The sequence below is a fragment of the Ciconia boyciana genome, chromosome 1 (genome assembly GCF_034638445.1).
Source record: "Ciconia boyciana chromosome 1, ASM3463844v1, whole genome shotgun sequence".
NCBI lineage: Eukaryota > Metazoa > Chordata > Aves > Ciconiiformes > Ciconiidae > Ciconia > Ciconia boyciana.
Window position 1 is genome coordinate 193,823,980 of NC_132934.1, and position 19,721 is coordinate 193,843,700.

The window sequence follows — 19,721 nt, forward strand, 5'->3', positions numbered from 1 at the left end:
AAGTCATAATTCTAAGACCATAATAACATGAAATCTGATTTTTATATTTTATTAAAAAGCTACTTAATATAATGAAATCTGACCAACTGCCATTGCAACATATGGAATACTAAGATTATATAATAAAAATATTCAGACTATAATTATTTAAAAATTCTCCAACCCATATGTAATTTATCAAAGTGAACTTTACATTGATTTGTGCCACATGGTTGATGAAAAACTGTAAAGAGTGTCTGGAACAAAAGGTATGTACAGATAACTTTGTACGAACATTCTCAATCTGTTTCAAACTCTCCTTTTTTTAGTTTTAACTTCACAAATCAAAATATTGTAATATTTATATTCTCTTAGTTAAAAGTTTTCTAAAACCTAAGGTCTCGTCTTTTTAAAAGGTGGCTTATTTTCATGGAATAAACAAGGTTAAATTGTTTTAGTTAAATGTGGACAATCTTAAATCAATTTAAACCTGGTTTATAATGATTTCGTTTAATTCCTATCCGTTACTGACACAATCCAAATCGTTGCAAACCAGGTTTAAATTGATTTAAGCTTTAAAGTTAAATTGGAGGCATATCTGAATATAGAAATTCCTATGTATCATTCCACTCTAAACAGTAACTAAATATAAATGATGCTGTGATATATCATAACTTGATATATCTCAAAGATTTCCAGATCACATACACTGAATCTACATAACTCTTTAAAATTAGACAAGAATGGACAGTGTGGCTTTATTGGGACCTGCTCTTCAGAGCTGTCAGAGGTTGTTCTAACCCTCTTGGGCATAAAACCCACCTTCCTTGCCTACTGCTTTTCTTGATTTCAGTTACTGGACTCAAGTTTCAGTCACATTTTATAAACCGAAAACAGTGGAAAGCAGTGGCATTATTATATGCAAAATCATGAGGCAAAACAGAGGGTATGGAGGGACTCAGTTTTTTTTCACTGATTGGTAAAATTTACAGAAGACGCATATGATACTGTGTGTGACCATTAACTCTCAAAATAATTTCAGTTCCAAAAATGAGCAGGAGTCGAGTAGCAAAGGCTGCAGTTAATCTGATAGTAAAAATGAGGTAGTGGAATGTGGGTTCTTTTTGAGAAGTTCACAGCTTTTGGTACACATATAGCACCATTACCACAACACCTCACCACACTGGAGGCACCTTGCTTGCCCTGTTAGTGTTGATAGGGAACACCAAGGCTAATTTCTGACACTGTTAGGACAGACGTCCTGTCAATATTGCAAAAGTTAATTTCTTTAAATTTCTATAATTTCTGTTTTTCTAACACCGACAATATCTCTGTTTTTCTAACACTGACAATATCTTCTACAAACTGCAAAAGGAAAGGGCTAGAATTACTGTGTCATATCCCGAAAGAGCAGGGGATGTAACATATGTAGTGATCTCTAGTAAAAGGGTACATTGCACATAAATACTTAAGGATGTATTGAAATACCAGTTTTTTGCAGAGGGATGTCGCTATAGGGATTGTATTGCATCGGTGTGTTTGAATGAAATGGCAGTGTTGGGGCATATATGAGAACTTCATAGCTGATTGTGAGATTTGCCAGACTGGGGAAGTATTTTTCATGTCCACTTTGCAGTTCTAATCAATATTTCAATGTAATTGCATATTGCAGCCTTTAAACTATAGCAACTGTATGCATATTTATTTGGAAGCACTGTTCTTAGATATAAGAACTTAGCCAAAGCAGTGTTGAGTTTTCCTTCTAAAGGAGAAAGGGACATTGAACAAATTATTCCACGAACGGTCCTGCTTGACGCAGTCTTTTATTAACTTAAGACAACAGTGTCTCAGCAATGGTGAGCTGCAGATTGAGAAAGCAAGCAGACTGACATATTAACTGTGATAATCATATACTGAAGGTTGCTGCCAAATAAAAGCATTTACTTCCCCCCTCAGCCCTGCTCTAGTTTCAAAGTATGAGACTAACTTTCATGTAGGCATTTTTTGCTTTTGTTTGTTTCGTTTGTTTTGTTTTTACCTTCCATTTATGATCTTATCTTTGCTACAGATTTCCACTTTGTCATCAGAAGAAAGTGCAGGAGCAAACGTAGCTATACTAGAAATTCAATTATGCAGAAAAAACCCCTGAGACATCACAAAACTTCCCCTTAGTGGAGTAATTTAATAAAGGTATTTTAAAAATAGAAAAAAATCATGCTGCATTTCACAGTTCACACATTTTTATCTCGTCTGAGAGGAGACTGCATTTTCAACTTTCAGCATGCCTTTCTTTCCAGACTACGTCCCCAGGAAAGGTAGTATTGCAGACAGAACTGTAACAGAACCTGCTAGAAGATGGATAAAACTGAGAGCTCACTGCATACCTTCACACAGGGAGAAAGGATCAGAAGGGATTTCTCATGTACATTTTTACAGAATATTCATTCCCAGCTCATCTGCTAACTAATAAAGCTTATAGCTTGGTTACAGTTTCATTCCTTCTTAGACCCTGTTTACAACAGGCAACTTTCTCCCTCGCTGTGACAGATGGGTTGAGATACTGCAGATCCCCCTTAACTCCATCAATGAGAGAAGTGGGTGCCAGCAGGAGCACAGTGTCTCTCCACTTGGGATCAGGTCATGAACGTGCACAACCACACTCTGACTTACAAAACCCTGAGTTATGGAATTAGTCCGCATTTCCATTTTAACCATAAAAAAGAGACGTTCCCGCAGTGGTTTTACAGATTTTCAACAACAAGTCACAGGCAGTAACGAAAGCACTTGAGATACTACTATTTCTCGCATCCCTGCTGAAAGACTGTGCAACGGGCACATGCTTTGTAATCAGTTCCCCTAGTTCATGGAAGGAGGACATCATACTAAAGCTAGAACACAAAGAATCTGTTCATATTGTAATTGTATACTTAGCTGTCAATATTAAGACACTAACCACAAAGGTTAAGAACTAAAAAGTTTAAAAGAGCCTTTTGGCTCATATCTTAGGTGTAATGAAAAATGTAATTACCTGCAAGGTTGTCAATCTCTTTCTCTTGGAGCAGGCTAACAGCATCATCATCTCCTTCCAGCATAAGCTCTGTTTCTGCATTCTGATTTACCACAGCTTGACTTCGAAAAGTTTTCTTTGACTTCACTACATCCTCTTCTGTGCCTAAAAAAAGTTACAATTGTTGTGAATTTAGCTGAATAATTTTTTAAATATAAACCAACCACAGTCAAGTAGCAAAAAACCCCAGTATAAATCATCTTTATCTAAAAAGGGAAGGAACGTTTTCAAAAACTTTATCAAGGTTTACAAAATATGCAGCCTTATTCTGTCTTTCAGAATATATCTTGAATACAATACAAACTGTTTCACAAACACTCTCCTGCTTTTAATAATTGGTATTTGCTTTATGTTCAGTGTTGTTCCATTAGTTTTCCACCTGCAAGAAATTCAGAAGGAGTTTCTCTTGGGTTCCTGGTGTCCTGACTCTGACTGACCTCTGAGAGCTCAAACCACCTAGTCTAAATAAAGGAGTTGCTTTTGGGAATTCAAGATCTGTCATGATTTTCATCTTAGAGAGAGGAGGGACAGGATGGTGAAGTAGGAGATGGATTATCTCAATATAGAGTAAAAACAAAGTAGGCTATGCAAGAGATTCAGAAAACTAAAAAAGGACAAGTATGGTGAGGGAACTTTGGTGTGCGCCTGTGTGTGTTTTTAAGGAGCACAATAAAAATGTTGGTGTAAGGACATGTGCCAATTACCTCAAAGGACTTTACAGGAATGTCTTACCCTTTCTTCTTGCCTACAACTGATTTTTTCTATTCAGACTGATGGTTCCTTATGGCCATCTTACATTTTGGGAAGGTCCTACTAGTGCTTGCCAGAGTTTATTCGCATGATGTAAGAAATTAATCATAGTGTGGTCAAATGATAGTAGCTTTCCTATCATAAACAGCTTTCATGTACTGTTGTGACATCTGCATGGTGCTTCTTTCTTAGATGGGGAGAGGTCATTAGTTTCGTTTGCAGCACTACAGACTCATAGTAGCCTTAGGAGAGAAAGCTTTCTGTTTTTTTCCTAAACAGAAAACCCTGCATCTTCACCTTGGACCGTACGAGATATGGGCATCTCCAGTTCTGCCAACCAAGAAATAAAACCCAAACCTAATCTCTCCTTTCTGTATGATAATGTGGAGATTTGCTTACTACTAAGCTACAGAACAATGAATGAAACCTGAGCAAAACCAGGCACGTGTGGATTTTGTTTGTCTTCCACAATGCCTGAACTTCACAGGATGAATATTATTATGGCGGATATAAAATAATGAGGTAAAGCCCAATATAAGACTTATGGCCTCATATTAATACAGGACAACTAAGAGGAATATAGTAAGCAGATAGGTTAGTGAAGATAGATGCATGGAATGGAACCGATGTGTCAGGCAGTTTTGTTATTACAAACAGTGGGGAAGGTGTTATGATTTTATCTCCTACTCTTATATGAGTTTTTTAATTAGTTTGTGCACAGGGCAGTCACACCATATAAATAAAAATGCTGGAGGCATATTTTTCTGTTAGTGTGTTTACTCTGAAGATCACTGTTAGCATGCCACTTGATATTGGACTCCACCACAGGCTGAGACAACCTCATGTTTTACATTGCCCAATATTAACCTTTTGTATACTATTGCTATTATCCCAATTGCTGTTTCTGAAACTACAGAGCAGGTAAAGACGAACAAGTATGCAAAAGCCCATTTTTGTCACCAAGCCCAAAATTAAGGACAGCATCTCTAATCTTCCTATTTGTTGCTCTCTCCATTAGGACCATACTGATACTGATAGCGATTAAGACAACACCGATGCCGATATATACTAATACATTGTGGTTTGCTGTGTTCAGTTATTAGGCTGTGATCAGTACCTCACTTGCATAGGCTACTATGCAATTATACTACTATGCAATTATACTATGCAATTATACTACAGTAATACTACTATTACAACTAACTGTAATCATTCACCCAATTTAAAATTGAATCAAGTAACTAATGGTTGGAAAAGTTTTCAGTATTATGTCCAAGCTTTTGGGTTTGTGTTTGGTTTGGTGTTTTTCTTGTTTGTTTGTTTGTGTTTTTTTGTTTTTTTCTTCCTAATTCACAAAAAGGAGCAAGAATTGTAGGAGTTTGGAAAAACACAAAGGAGTAACATGCTGTAACAGACCTTCAGTTTTATTACATCAGAATTGTCCTGAGTATTTAATCGCTAGATCAGGACCTTGTTACGCTTGTGTTTACTACAAGGGAGTTCAGCATCATTTGACACAAGTAATAGCTCCTGCTGTGAAGCATTTGACACTAAAGGAGACTGGGCCTGAGATGAACTAACACGGTGGAGGAAAGAAACATGAAAATACTGTTCTCTTCCTTTTTGGTAGTTCTTGTGAGTGGTATGAAAGTTTCTGAGCTTTATAAAATGAGATAATCTTCAAATGAATAACTTCAAAAGTACTAATCTGGTATAATCGTAGAGTCAACCATTTCTGTAGTAACTGATCAGATTAGTGACAGTTCTTTAAAATTATTTATGCATGAAGATATATTTTTAAAATTACAAGAAAAAAGTTCCAAGCCCCAAGTTACTACTAACACTTAAAATGCATCAGAGGAACCTGAAATTTAGTGTATTTTAAATCCCTTGTGATGAGGGTTCCAGTTACCAGATTAGAGAAATATTGCCATACATGGATGTAAGAAATGTGGTAGAGTAGAAGGCATTTAATTTAATACTCAAATTTGCCAAACTAATTTGTTTGGCAAATTTGGAGCTTAGCAACAAGACAAATGTTTCTAAAATCCATTCTGGTTTATAATATTAAACATACATTTATCTAAAAGAAATACAGTAAATGGTGCTTCTTTGTCTTGATGGAAAAAAGCTCTGGTTTGGCTGTTGTTTAAATTTATCACTTTGTTGAGTGCACCTCAGTTTTGCTGTACTGAGGTGTACATTTATCTAAATGAAAGTGTACGAGACCCAGAGTTGCCCTTCAATCACTATATCCTTTATGAATTAGAGTTCCATTTATCAAAATTACAGCAAGAAGAGTAAGGTCTCACAGGGCTGTCTCATTACAAGGCTTGTAAACACTGTCCTTACAAAGAAATGGTTTAACACCTAACAAATCAAAAACTGATTGGGAATAGAATTTGAGATCATCTATCTTTGGAAGACGTGCTGTACTGAGTGCACTTTGTGGCCTTTCTACCCATTCATCAAGAAATTAACAAGCAAATACCACAGACCACCAGATCTCCTTGGATCCTGAAATGTGAAATATGTTCAAAACAGATCTGTCACAGATGTTCTATTTTTATATTTCAAGACAACTTCAAAAAGGTTTTAAAATAAGAGAACCTCTTCAAATAAGAGTAAAAAGAAAAACAACTAGTCTCTTTAAAACCAGACAACAAAATGAATAAAAAATTATATGACATAAAACTATGTCTAGTATTGTTAACAATGATATAAAAAGGAGACATGAATAAATGAATACTTGATATTTCAGCATGTTTGAAAAAAATCAAAACTCAAATTATTTTTTCAAAGCCTCAGCAAAATTACTATGAAATGAAATTCATTTCCAGATATTTCATTTAAAACTCTTTTTAGAACACAAGGAGTTTGTATTTTAAAGTCACAATACGGAATTGTATTAATGTCAGTTCCTAAGTCTAATTAGAAAATGTTTCAAATCCACTAAAATAGGAAAAAAAAAAAGAAACTAGATATAATTTCAAGAAAGCAACATTTTGACATTGGGGTGCACAGAACTGGAACTGGCAGATGCTATCAGTTCTTGTCCTTATCAAGCTCCTTCTTAAGGGATATTTTCTAGACTGGGATTTGGAAAGACTGGGATTTGGATATTTGAAATAACTAGTGTTTCTTAAAATTACATTTTGCAAAGACGTTAAAGGAAATAAGTCACTCAGCTCACACTGAAGTCCAGCTGAAGTTGGTGTCTTAATTTCTTGAAACTTGAAGGCTCTGTCTTAAAGATATTTCAAGAGAATGTATGTATAAGACTAGATAAGCAATTTAAAAAAAAATCCATTTTTTGTTACACCTGTTATCATCTTGATAATTTTTTAAAATGTGCATATTAAAAACTGGCTTTCTACAGTAGCTTCAGGATAACTGAAAAGAGCTCATCTTTAAAAGAAATTAACGAAACCAACCAGCACTCCTCTACAAAACCCCAACTTCCATTAAAAGGTGTGTATTTTATATGTGTGAAAGGTTATGAGCTGCACAGTAAACTTGTACAGTATTGCCAAAAATTTACTAATGTCTCTTCCAGTAGCATTACTTTTCCTTAAACAGAAATTATTTAGCACACAAAAAACCCCCCATACCCCACACCAAAATCCCCCCAAAAACCTAATAATTTCCCAAGAACAGGAGAACCTCATGTTATTTTGCAGCTACAGCCTCTAGAAGTATTTAATACAGGCAATATTGAAATAAATTTTTGTTGGAGGTTATTGTAACATCTGAATTTTTGCCTCTCTATTTTCAGTTAAATCAGTAAATTCTTTGTTGGGCTATGTAGGTCACAACAGGTTCTAGGGAGGCATTCTAAATTTCAAAGATACTGTGTGTGTATACAAAGTGTCCAAACCCACAAAAACGTCCCTAAATAAAATTTTTAAATTAGCGATACAAACATAACATATTGTTGATTATATTTTGGTTTATGTACGCTTATTTTATTAGACATTACACTAATTACTATGATTTAGTTGATCACCGGAAGGGAGTTTTCAGTTCTCTCTTCTATCCATTTATTATATATTCAAATATAGCATTTTAAATTTTTCTCTTTGCATTTAGGATAACATGAGGTAAAAATATGTCTAATTTTAAGAAGAGTTTGCTTGGTCATACTATAACCAACAAAAGGAGACTACTGCTTCTTATAAAGTTATTTCCATAGTTTACTTCAACGAATTACCGATAAGGCAATTTATGCAGTGAGCACTCTTTGATCTTTGAAGAGAGATGGCAGAATGGAAAGTTAACCTCATTTTAATGTTACCTAAATATACTGACAGGAAATTCTAATGTTTCCAAACATCTGGAAATCTGCTTCATGGGATGGTGTTCTTCTTTTCTATAAGAAAGCTTTTTCATATATTGTCTTTTACAGTTTTATGTGGCTTCTAAAGGAGCATTTTGACATAAGTAAAGTCTGTTCTCTTTACAGTAAAATGCTGCATTTAATTAAAAACTCTCTTTTATAGCAGCTAAAGTACAGTTTTTGTGAAGCTTATTAGCTCTCCTCAGAAACTTTTAAGGGTAAAGTTGCTTTTTCTCCTTACAGATCACTGGTATGTACTGCTCTGTAGAATGCTGCTTTTGTTGGTGAATTTTAATCACCTAAGGTAGTTTTAAATATTTTATTAAATAAAGGAATTCAGAATTAGTTCCTCACAAGAGGCTACCTGATAGGTCATGATGTGAACCATGAAATTACATCACAGGTAAAATATAATTTATGAATAGAGTTTGTAAGAACTAAGCTTTTTCTTGGAAGAGATTTTTATGTTTATTGTACAAACTAACTTTTACAGGAAGAATCAAGCTTATGTGTGCACAGAATTAAAATGCAACACCATTATCTACCTTTTTTGTTCATTCAACATTATTAATCATTGAAAATACTTATTACAAAGCTTCATGAGATAATCTTCCTGCTTTATATATCCTAGCAGTTTAAACCCCTGCTTTCATTGCTGATCTTTACTAACTTGATTAGGCACCGGGACCCTTGCAGCGGTCACAGTTATGGACAGCAGCTGCTTGGGAGTCTGTAAACTGACCTCTACAAAACCCAGTAAGATTAAATCATCGACATGGTGACCACTCCACCCCAGCCTAATATCTTTCCGCACGGCTACAGAGCCAGCCCTCCTAGGACTGCGTTCACTCCATGGGAAACGTGTGCCAGGTATCCCTGGGTCTGCTCAAGACACCAGCCTTCTGGCTTTGAGTAGCAGACCCGTGCTGGCATATCATGATGAACTGTCCCCACCTGTGTCTGCTAGAGTTGTTATTTAAATTGCAATGTGTTTCTGGAACTGGCAGCTTTGACTGGCATATAATTTAGTTTCCCCAGAGAATCAGAGAAGTGACTGTTATTAAAGGAAGGCTGGTTTTAATAGATTTAATAAAAGCCAGAAGAACCTAAATCATATTTTCATTATTAAGGATCTTTGAAGAAATGAGGGAGAAAAACTATGAAAATTGTGTAGAAATTAAAAATTGCATACATTTGTATTGGAAATTACTTCCACCAAAAGTAAAACCAAATCACATTTTTGTTTTCTATAATAAATACCTGAAAATGTAATCATCATAGACATTCCAGACATTTTTCTCAATTTTTCACACCTAATATCTGACCAAATGATCTTCTTTATGCGAGTCATTTGTAAATAAATACTTTACTGCTGTATACATTTTCGTCTTAAAAATTCTCAGATGTTTTGCATTGTAAAAAATGAGACTGACACAAACTATACCAAAGAGGAGACTGAGAATATGGTCAAGGCCAAAATGAACAGGTTTCTCAGATGAAGTTGAGGGCTTTTAAAACAACAAATACTTGTAGTTAAAGTCAAAGTGTTGTATATTAATGTAAAAGGTCCTACATAAAATAAAGATGAAGTTACTACGTTGGACGCTTGTTATTTCTGTTGTTTATAGATAGGAAAACTGAGGTTCAGAGTGGTTATGAAATAAATTTTTAGAAGTTGTCAATATTATCGTTATATTTATTTGGGATTTCAGGTGTTCTGAGCATGTGAGAAAGGATCCTGCACTGATTCAGCACTGATCATAAACAGCCAGCGGGTGACAGAGCCGGATATAGCCAATCCAGCAAATGTTACAAGGCATTTTCAGGCTCCTGAAGGGCAGTCTTCATTCTGACTGGAACCAGAAGAAGTCCTTCTAACGGGAACTTAAAACAGTCAAATGCTTATATTTGGATTAAGATGTAGTTTGCCACTGTAACTTGTACACACAAGAATGGATTCATATTTCATGACTGATGACCTTTACAAATCCCTGTCAGTTTGAAATGCAGCCTCTCGGTATATACTGTAGTTTGATAAATTGCAGAAAGAAACTGAATTTTCTGATATGCTGTGGATCTCTTAAACAGGCAAAGATGACACACAAGAAAAATAATTAAGAGCAATAAAATTTTCCTGTGTTTCCAGCCATTTTACAGAAGTACAGTAATAGCTGAGAGGAAAATAACTACATCGCACCAACAGTTATTGCTCAGTGGAAAGGACATCAAGGACACTTGCAAGTAAGAGAATTGGATCAATATTAACGCGATTTTCATTTCATGCTTCCCCAACTCCAGTAAGCTGACAATATACTCTGATTATGTGAACTGCCTCTGAGTAACACAGAAAAGGTTATTAGAGCAAGAGGTGGAAATGGAATGCACTTTTTATATTGACAGGTCTGCTAATAGAGTGTACTGATTTTCAAAGCCATGCAATGCATTTTCACAATTTGGTTTTGACAGCAAAAAGGAATTTCATTTACCCTTAATTCAAAATATTCACATGTAAGCAAAGGTTTCTTAAGACAGGCCACTGAAGAGGATAATCAAACTATTTCAATAGAAAAATGTAATTAATAAGGTAAGAAGCAAAAGGTGATTGAATTTAAATATGTATGACATGATAATGAAATAATGAAATAATTCTGCTAAACGAGGCATTCTATGCTTTTGAAATAGAATCTGATAAAACATTTTTAAGATAACATATAAGTGAAAAATACATCACATCTCAACATTCAGGTCTGGATTTTGTCTTGAAAGTTTTAGATTAGTTCTGAGTTTGAAATACCTAACCCAAGCACACAATCTGCAGGAAAAGCCATGTTCTGACTATCTGCTTGCAGAGCCTAAAGACAGGATCAAAGTTGTCGGACTTCTAAAGAGGCACTCCCCGCACTGAGGAATTGTGCTCACATATGCTAGCCTCAATTTTGCTTCCTCCTCACAAAAAATTCTTACAGAAAAGGCTAATAATGATAAAGCCTTGGGAAGAAATTAAACGCTCTTTAGAAATACAAACACTTGGTGTATGCTAGCAGCCCAATGGTAACACAGTGGCATGTGAGAAACGTGATCTTATCTCCCGTACTGGGATATTCTACACCAACATTTCTAAACCTTATCTAACATTTAAAAATTAGAGCCTTCAAACCATGAGAGTGGTCCAAACCCCAATATTTTTAAAAAGAAAGATATAGCTGTAGTATTGTGGTCTGTCTTCTAATTTTTGAATTCTTCCTCTCTGTGGCCAAAGCATGGACGATTATGTCTGCTAGAAGACAACTTTGTCCCTCACCACCTCTGTTGCTATCAGATCTAAACGAGATCAGCTCTTTGGAAACAGGCACTGTACAGAGACATAATAGGACAGCTAAAAAATTCATTCTCTAATGCAGAGAATGAAGGTGTAGGAGGTTTAAAATTATTTTATAGTAGCTATCATAATTCCAGTAGTTAGGCAACTCTCTTAATTTCTATTGAGACTACTTACTTAGAGAAGAAAGCCTCAACAGCTCATGATCAGTGCTTCGAGAAACCCATTTGCCAACATGTCTGAAATTATTTTTGCTTTCTGGAATGGTAATCTTTTCAAATGAAATTCTGCTCTTTTGAGACATACAGAAGGAACATCTTATGCAGTCTGTATGTAGGCAAAATCTCCTATACATGACATAATGTCTCCTGTAACTGTTTCTTAAAAGGAATTGTCCCCATTATATATAAATAATAAATTTGTCAATATAATAATGTCATTAGAACGTCTAGATTTACTCTCCATTACATTGCCTTTTACTGTGCAGTTCCAACTGGTTCAGTGTGCTGCACTGTTTTTTTTTTTTTCCTGTGAAAATTTCATTTCATCCTCACATAGATCACCACATCTTTAGAACTGGCATACATCATTTTCACTTCAGCAGCAACAGTAACTGGTGGGAGGAACTGTTTCTATTTCTGTGTAGATCAATGCCTATAGCAACACCAGACAAAGGGCAGCACCCACAGGATATACACATTTGTGAGACAGCAGTGTGGCCCTAACGCTGAGATATTTGTGTTTAGCTCTTAGCTCTACTAAGGGACTATGCTCTAGTAGCAACAGACAGCACTTCTCTTTGGGCCAGGCTGTTGTAAAAAACATGAGCTCCTAGTTCCTGAACCTAAAATGCAATTATGTATCAAATTAAAATCAAAGCTTTGCTATTTGCTTGATTGGGGCCAGAATTTTACTCTTTTTTTAAAAAAAACCAAAAATAGCTGCAGTTATAAAACATCTTTGCTTCATACGGTCTAGCAGATGAAAAGTGAAACGGTAGCAGTATATAAGATATCGCTGAGATAAAGCACAGTCTGAGGGTCTATTACTAAAACAGCTCAATGACATAATCTACAAGATTTTCATTATTTTGCCTCTGAAATATGTGGCTGGTAATCACTGTCCCAGGTAGAAAGCCTGTGTGTATATTACAGAGAGATAACTCACAGAAATCTTAGCGGCGGTTGGCAGTAAAGAAAAAAGGAGAGAAGTATTTTATTTCACCTTCCATTAAGCTGCTGCGTGGGGTCTGTGGCGTCTTTCATCCTGCTTCACAAAGATCGCAAGAGAGTGCAAATCTTCCATGAAACTGCAGGGATACTTGCAAAATTGCTACATTTATGTTAAATTTGCAAGCACTGGCAATACTATTTTCCATTCAGACTGGGCCTGAGATGCTATTTAGACAACATGATCAGCTTTTTTGAAGGCATGGGATTGAAGGACTGGTGCTATATGGCAAAAAAGACACCAATAAAACACTCTTCAAGCATTATGCATGGTCCTTTCAGCTGGGAAAATATATCTACTGTAGACGATGTTCAGGGCTTTACACTTATAGACTGGGAGATGTACTCTTTAGGCATACAATAAGGATAAGAAAAAAAGTCATGTCATGATGTAGCATACATGATATGAAAAACAAAATTAAATATATAACTGGAAACATGCATAATATGCTGGCTGATAGACTTCTTAACAAGGTGTCTTCCTTGTCATGCTGGTTAGTGGTATATTTGAGAACTTTTCTATAAACTATATTTGGCTTTTAATACAGTGCTTTCACTAGGTGTTTCTGCTCCCCTGCCTGTACCTTTCACAATGCTGAAACTCATAAAATCTTCCAGTTTGTTTCACTGCACTGGTACTTCTTGTGTGTGTTTCAAAGCTAATGCTATAAAACGAGTAACATAAAATAAGTGAAACCGAAGAATTCACTATACTTGTAGGGATGTGGAATAGCCAATGAACATATACATAAGTCTTTGTTTCTTGTTTACAAATCTTACTATTTACATAAAACCTCTATGCTAATTTTAATGTGATATAATAGAAATATATTTTCTGTGATAAATGTAAAGTAGTGCAATGTAAAAAGATGAGTAAAAATACTTTGGTATATTAAAAGATATATTGCCTTTGAAAATGAATCCCTTTATTTTTGTAATCTATACATAGCGATTCTGTTTGCTTTCTGAAAGTCAAGGAGTCACCTATATTGAAGAGATTCCCGCAATCTGCCTCTGTCAACTTAACCCATCTTTACCTTGCAAGTAGCCCAAACGCTCTGAGAAACCTGAGCCTGAAAGCCTGTCATGCCTCCTACTGGCTGTCAGAAAGAGTGGGAGAGTAAAGGCTTTTAAAATCCATAATCTAAATCTATGATTTCCTAATTCTAGGCTGCAATGGTTGCAGCACTGCTGAAATAATGGCCCTCCATTCCAGCCATGCACTTGACAGGCTGTCCTAGCCAGGTCTTCAGAAAACACTTTCCTCCATACAGGCAGAAGTGGAACTTCACCTTGCATTTTTAGACCCATTTGGTCCAGCTTTGGTTTCTTTATCCAGTTATTGGTGTTACTAAACGCCTTTTTCCCTTAACAAATTATACCTATTTCCACTTACTCATATAGAAGTGGAGAAAGGAGTCCTGCAGTCAAGACATCAAGAATAAGAAGAGTGGAGAAAATTTAAAAATGGCATATTTTGTGCTTTTAACTATAGCCAAAGAAGATTTAAACTGCTGTTACTCCTTAATATGGAAAATAGGAGGTAAGAGAAGCACATAGTAAACCTGAGTCCCAAGAGCTACATTCACCCAGATGAGAAAGCTGTCCTGAAGGACTATTATTAGACTTTCACTGACAGAATGTTCTTCCAAAGTGTTTCTATGAGATGCACTGAATATACATGGGTCAATAACTTCTATTTCTTTGTCAATTAGCGATAGAACTGAATTAATAGAACAAATACACCCTTCACATGGGTTTGAAAACATTTCACATCATAGTAATTTACTGGGTTTGGTAAGTAAATTACTTTCATTTGGCAGAACAGACAGATATCATGTATTCTTTTCACAGGAACATATAACGGTCGAAGGGAGAAAAATGCAGCTAGGATTCTAAGACTGGCAATGGTTGTGATTTTTAGGTCTTAGGAATGGTTTTGCAGGCCAATTTGATTACTTCAAGAACATTCCGGAGTCATACGCTTTCAGATGAAGAAGTGAGAAACAGAAATAGTTACGTTAACTGCTGGTGAAAAGCCAGGAAGTTCTGCAGTAAAATCTATTAGCTCAGACCTATGATAGCAGCTAAAATCCAGGTCATGCCAGATAACCTGAAAATCTCAGAGGAAAGGCATTTGAAACCCAACACAGAGGTTTCGAGGGGAAAAAAAGTTTTCACATCCTATTTGGATCTGTGAAAAGCTTGAATTAGAGTCAAGATAGAGATTCTGAAATTCAAGATTTGAGGAAAACATTAGAAAAAAATGACTATTTCATGAATCTGCAGTTAAAACTTATTATAAAGCTGCTATGAAAATTCCTATGCTAGAAATAGCATATAACAGGAAGCAGATATTTAGAGACTGCAAAGGACCATTAGGATGCAATTGCAACTCCCTTACGTTACCTAGTTGGACAGCAGAAGCTCAGACACTGACTGTTCAATACAATTCAACACAATAGTGTTCAGTACTCTACCTAAGCAAATTCCATTACAGTTTACACCTTGAAGGTGTCTTTCATTACATTACAGTGGGTTACAAGAATAAGTATCATCATAATAGTAGATATATTTAATGACAACATATTTATGATTGGGAGGGGCAAGAAGTGCTAGAAAGAAGACCAAGTTAAATCTAGTATTTTAGATGTAATTATTCTCACAATTAGGGTTTTGCTTTGCAGATCTTTCTAGTAATACCTAACGTAAACTCTTATTCTTCGACTTTCTTTAAACAAATTTCATTTTCATCTGTATCTGACAATTACCATGTAAAATATTGAGAGGACACAATTGTTATGTCATATTTTCCCTAAAATCCTATGAGGATGAAATATTTGGAATTTTATTTGGAGAAGCAGTGGATGGCACTGTTGGGCTACAATTATAAGGCTGTTGATGCAAATCATAAATTGCCATGCTTACAAAAATACACAGATTTTTGTGACTCCTTGAGGCACACAATTGGGATGTAAACTCATTCATAGTACATTGGAGATTTCACAATCAGATGTGGAAGTTAGTTCATATACTGAAAGGACGTTGTGTAATAGGAGTATTATTTTAGGTGTTCCAAGTGAAGCAGAATGGTTTACACGCTTGTCTCACATGGCAGCATGATCACATTGAGACTAAAGAACAAAGAGAACTTACTTGATGACACATGGAAGCATTGTAATGGATTAATTTAATGACTGCATACATATTCTTAAAATGCTCACCACTGAACATCAAGTAACATACCTGTGTTTTCTGTCCATAAAGTGGATGCTATTTCTTAAAACTGCTCACAATTAATTGTCAACTTGTGTTTACTTACAGACTAAAATTAGGTATGCATGAATGGGGTGATGGAACAGGGTTTCTTTTTAGTCAAGGGCTTTTGTTCTTTAGTTTCTCTTCTATACTTAAATTTAATAAATATTAGTTTGGGATGTTATCTTAGATAAAGGTCATTACCTTCATTTCCCCAGAGCCATGTATTTTATGATATTTTGTGTGTTACTAATTTTCAGGATAGTGCATTAACTAAGTAAAAAAATAAAAAAGACTATAAAACATTTTTGTGGCTCGTAGTCACAACAAACTCAATCTCAGTAATAATATATATTATACTGTCCATGAGCAAATTGATATTGGAAGTGTTTTATGATGATCCATACCTGTTCAACATCTTCATTAATGATCTGGATGATGGGGCAGAGCATACCCTTAGCAAGTTTGCACATGACATGAAACTGGGAGGAGTGGCTGATATGCCAGTAGGTCATGCTGCCATCCAGAGGGACCTTGGCAGGTTGGAGAAATGGGCTGACAGGAATATAATGAAGTTCAACAAGGGGAACTGCAAAATCCTGCACCTGGGGAGGAACAGCCCCAGACACCAGTATATGTTGGGGGCTACCCAGCTGGAAAGCAGCTCTGTAAAAAAAGACCTGGGGGTCCTGGTGGACACCAAGTTGAACATGAGCCAGCAATGTGCCCCTGCTGCAAAGGTTAATGGTATCCTGGGCTGCATTAGGCAAAGCATTGCCAGCAGGTGGAGGGAGGTGATCCTTCCCCTCTACTCAGCACTGGTGAGGCTATACGTGGAGTGCTGTGTCCAATTCTGGGCTCCCCAGTATAAGAGAGATATGGACATAATGGAGAGAGTCTAACGAAGGGCCACGAAGATGATTAAGGGACTGAAGCATCTCTCATATGAGGAAAGGCTGAGAGAGCTGGGACTGTTCAGCCTGGAGAAGAGAAGGCTCAGGGGGGATCTTATCGATGTACATAAGTACCTGAAGCGAGGGTGCAAAGAGGACAGAGCCAGGCTCCTTTCAGTGACAGGACAAGAGGCAATGGGCACAAACTGAAACAGAGGAGGTTCCCTCTGAACATTAGGAAACACTTTTTGACTCTGATGGTGACTGACCACTGGCACAGGTTGCCCAGGGAGGCTGTAGAGCCTCCATCCTTGGAGATATTCAAAAGCTGTCTGGAGATGGTTCTGGGCAACCTGCTCTAGGTTGCCTTGCTTGAGCAGGTCCCTTCCAACCTCAATCATTCTGTAATTCTGTGATACGTAAATCTGCATTTCTTCAAAAAGTTTCATGAAGATTAAAGTAACTTGCAGTTGAGGATTGCATTTCTAGTATCAATCAAATGGTTCTGCTCTGTTTTGGTTTTAAGTCCATGAGAAATTACATAAGAAGATCAGTCTTGAATATCGACATATAAGTAATCTAGGGTTTAAAAAATATTACTGAAAACTAAGTTCTGGCAACCGTCTACTTTAAGCTCTGGCTCCATTATAAGAATCACAGAATCCTTAAGGCTGGAAGACACCTCTGGAGATTGTCTAGTCCAACCCTCTGCCCAAATCAGGGTCAGTTAAAGCAGGCTGCCCAGGACCTTGGCAAGCTGGGTTTTCAGTATTTCCAAGGATGCAGACTACATGACTTCTCTGGACAACCTGTTCTGTTGTTTGACCACCATTACAGTAAAAAAACCTTTTTACTTATGTTTAAATGGAATGTTCTGTATTTCAGTTTGTGCCTGTTGCCTCTTGTCCTGTCACTGGGCACCACTGAGAAGAGTCTGACACCATCTTCTTCATTCTCTCCCAAAAGGTATTTATACAGAACTATATGGTCCCCTTGAGTCTTCTCCCCCCTGGGCTAAACAAAGAGTATCTAAAGAATATCTGGATCAGTTTAGAAGTAAAAGTAAATGTAAAAGAAGCCTACAGAAAGATCTACAAACTCAACCCTGACAGCAGAGCTGTTCATATAGATATAGTATAGAAAGCAGTATTTCATAGACAAAACTGAAAGCATAATTTGGTCTTCAGTCTCTTACATGGTACATATAGAATGCTCTCACTGCAGATACACTTAGAAAAGTAACTGGTTTTTATGCATCTAGTGGACCTGCTAGCAAAACTCTGATAAGTGATGATCCAGTATCAGTTGTCTTCAATTTGATTTCAGTTTTGCATTAGTTACTGAGAAAATATTGCTTTCTTAAAGATAGTTCTGAAATTAGTATTGTTGAAACTGTTCTGGAAATATGGTAGGCATTTTCAATAAGTATAGACAAAAGATAGGGTGAAGATAATGCAGTCAAAAGACTTTTTCAAGCTGAGAAAAAGTAAATTAATGTTTTTAGATATATACAATTTACACAGTGACTATGACAGTCTTGAATTTACTGTAAACAATGGTGGTATTTTCACCAACAAAAGACACCTCTAGGTTCTTAGCAATGTCATTAGTGTCAACAACCTAATGTATCGAAGTGCAGAACCCAAAATGCAGAATATCTGGAAACGAAGACTAGCTTTTAGGTGGGCATTCAGACTTCCAGTGGGCTTAGACTTAGGTGGGCTTCCAGACTTCCAGACTTCAAATGCCTATAAGGCATTTGATTTTACAGCAAAGTTTCTGAACAGACATGATGAAATTGAGCATCTCCAGTTCATGGGACATTTTGATTTCTTCAAATGTCTTATCACCTGAAAATGTCAAGGTAAGTTTGTTTGTAAAACACTGACTTAGATTTCTGGAACAACATTTGGCACATGCCAAATGAAACCAGCTTCTTACCAGCTTCTCTGGAGTCTCCTCCCTCTATCTTGTTCTAACACTGACTGCAGAAGGCAGGGAGCCCAGCAGTTCAGGAGATGGAAGTCAGGAGCTGTGGGAATCTACTGCTCTAGACTTCTCAGCACTGAGGAGTTGCTCTAGAGCTACAGCTACTGAAAGTTCATCCTAGTACATTTTTCTTTAACATTGTGGACCATCAAAAATTTAATCTTCCTTTAGGGTCCATGGGACACCCGGAATCCCTGTTCTGAAGACAGTCCCTGGTTTGGGTACGGGTTCCCATGGATTTCAAGACTCCCAGTTTCATAGCAGGGAATACATACAGCCTTTCTTTTAAGGTAGTGCTTGCTTGAAGGTACATGTTCTGGGAACGTAAGTCCTTCAGCAGCCTGAAGGAATCCTGCCTGCAATTCTTTGAAAGTCTATCAAAATCCAGCTGCTTTCATGAAAGTAGATTTCAGATTTGAATATTTCAGATTTCAAAACCTGATGCTTTTTAATTCTGTTTGTATAATGAAACCGTATTTCTGGTGATGAGCACATGCAGCATTTGCTGAAACTTAGAGCACTAACAACAAGTCCCAGAAGAAGCCATAAACAGTCTGCTTCAGCTAGAACCACTCTTGAAATAAAGTTGCTAATTAGATGTCCAAATACATAATGGAATGAGTAACTCAAAATACGCAAGTTCAAAAGCAATTGCCGTATTGCACATACAAGACTTCTGTAGCTTTGTTTCAAAACCTGAATGTATTACATATTACATTATGAAGGCTTTTTTCCTCTTTTCTTTTTTTTCTTTTTTTTTTTTTTTTTCATTCTAAGCATTCAGGATCTGTCATGATAATCGGCTTAACAGGCCAAATATTCTTGAGCACAGACACTAGAAATATTTGACCAGCTTACATATATATGTTTAGAACATGGGCACTGAGTTATTTATGTCTGT

General features: G+C 36.3%; 1 protein-coding gene across 4 annotated transcripts in view; it reads right to left on the reverse strand.

Annotated features, from left to right (window-relative positions):
- The window catches only part of NBEA (neurobeachin), a 522,877-nt gene that overhangs the window by 174,152 nt on the left and 329,004 nt on the right, over positions 1–19,721 (reverse strand). For all 4 annotated transcript variants that reach the window (XM_072854755.1, XM_072854781.1, XM_072854766.1 and 1 more), the window contains one exon: positions 3,008–3,151. In XM_072854755.1, the coding sequence (XP_072710856.1) occupies positions 3,008–3,151 (144 nt within the window). The remainder of the gene's footprint in view (positions 1–3,007; positions 3,152–19,721) is intronic.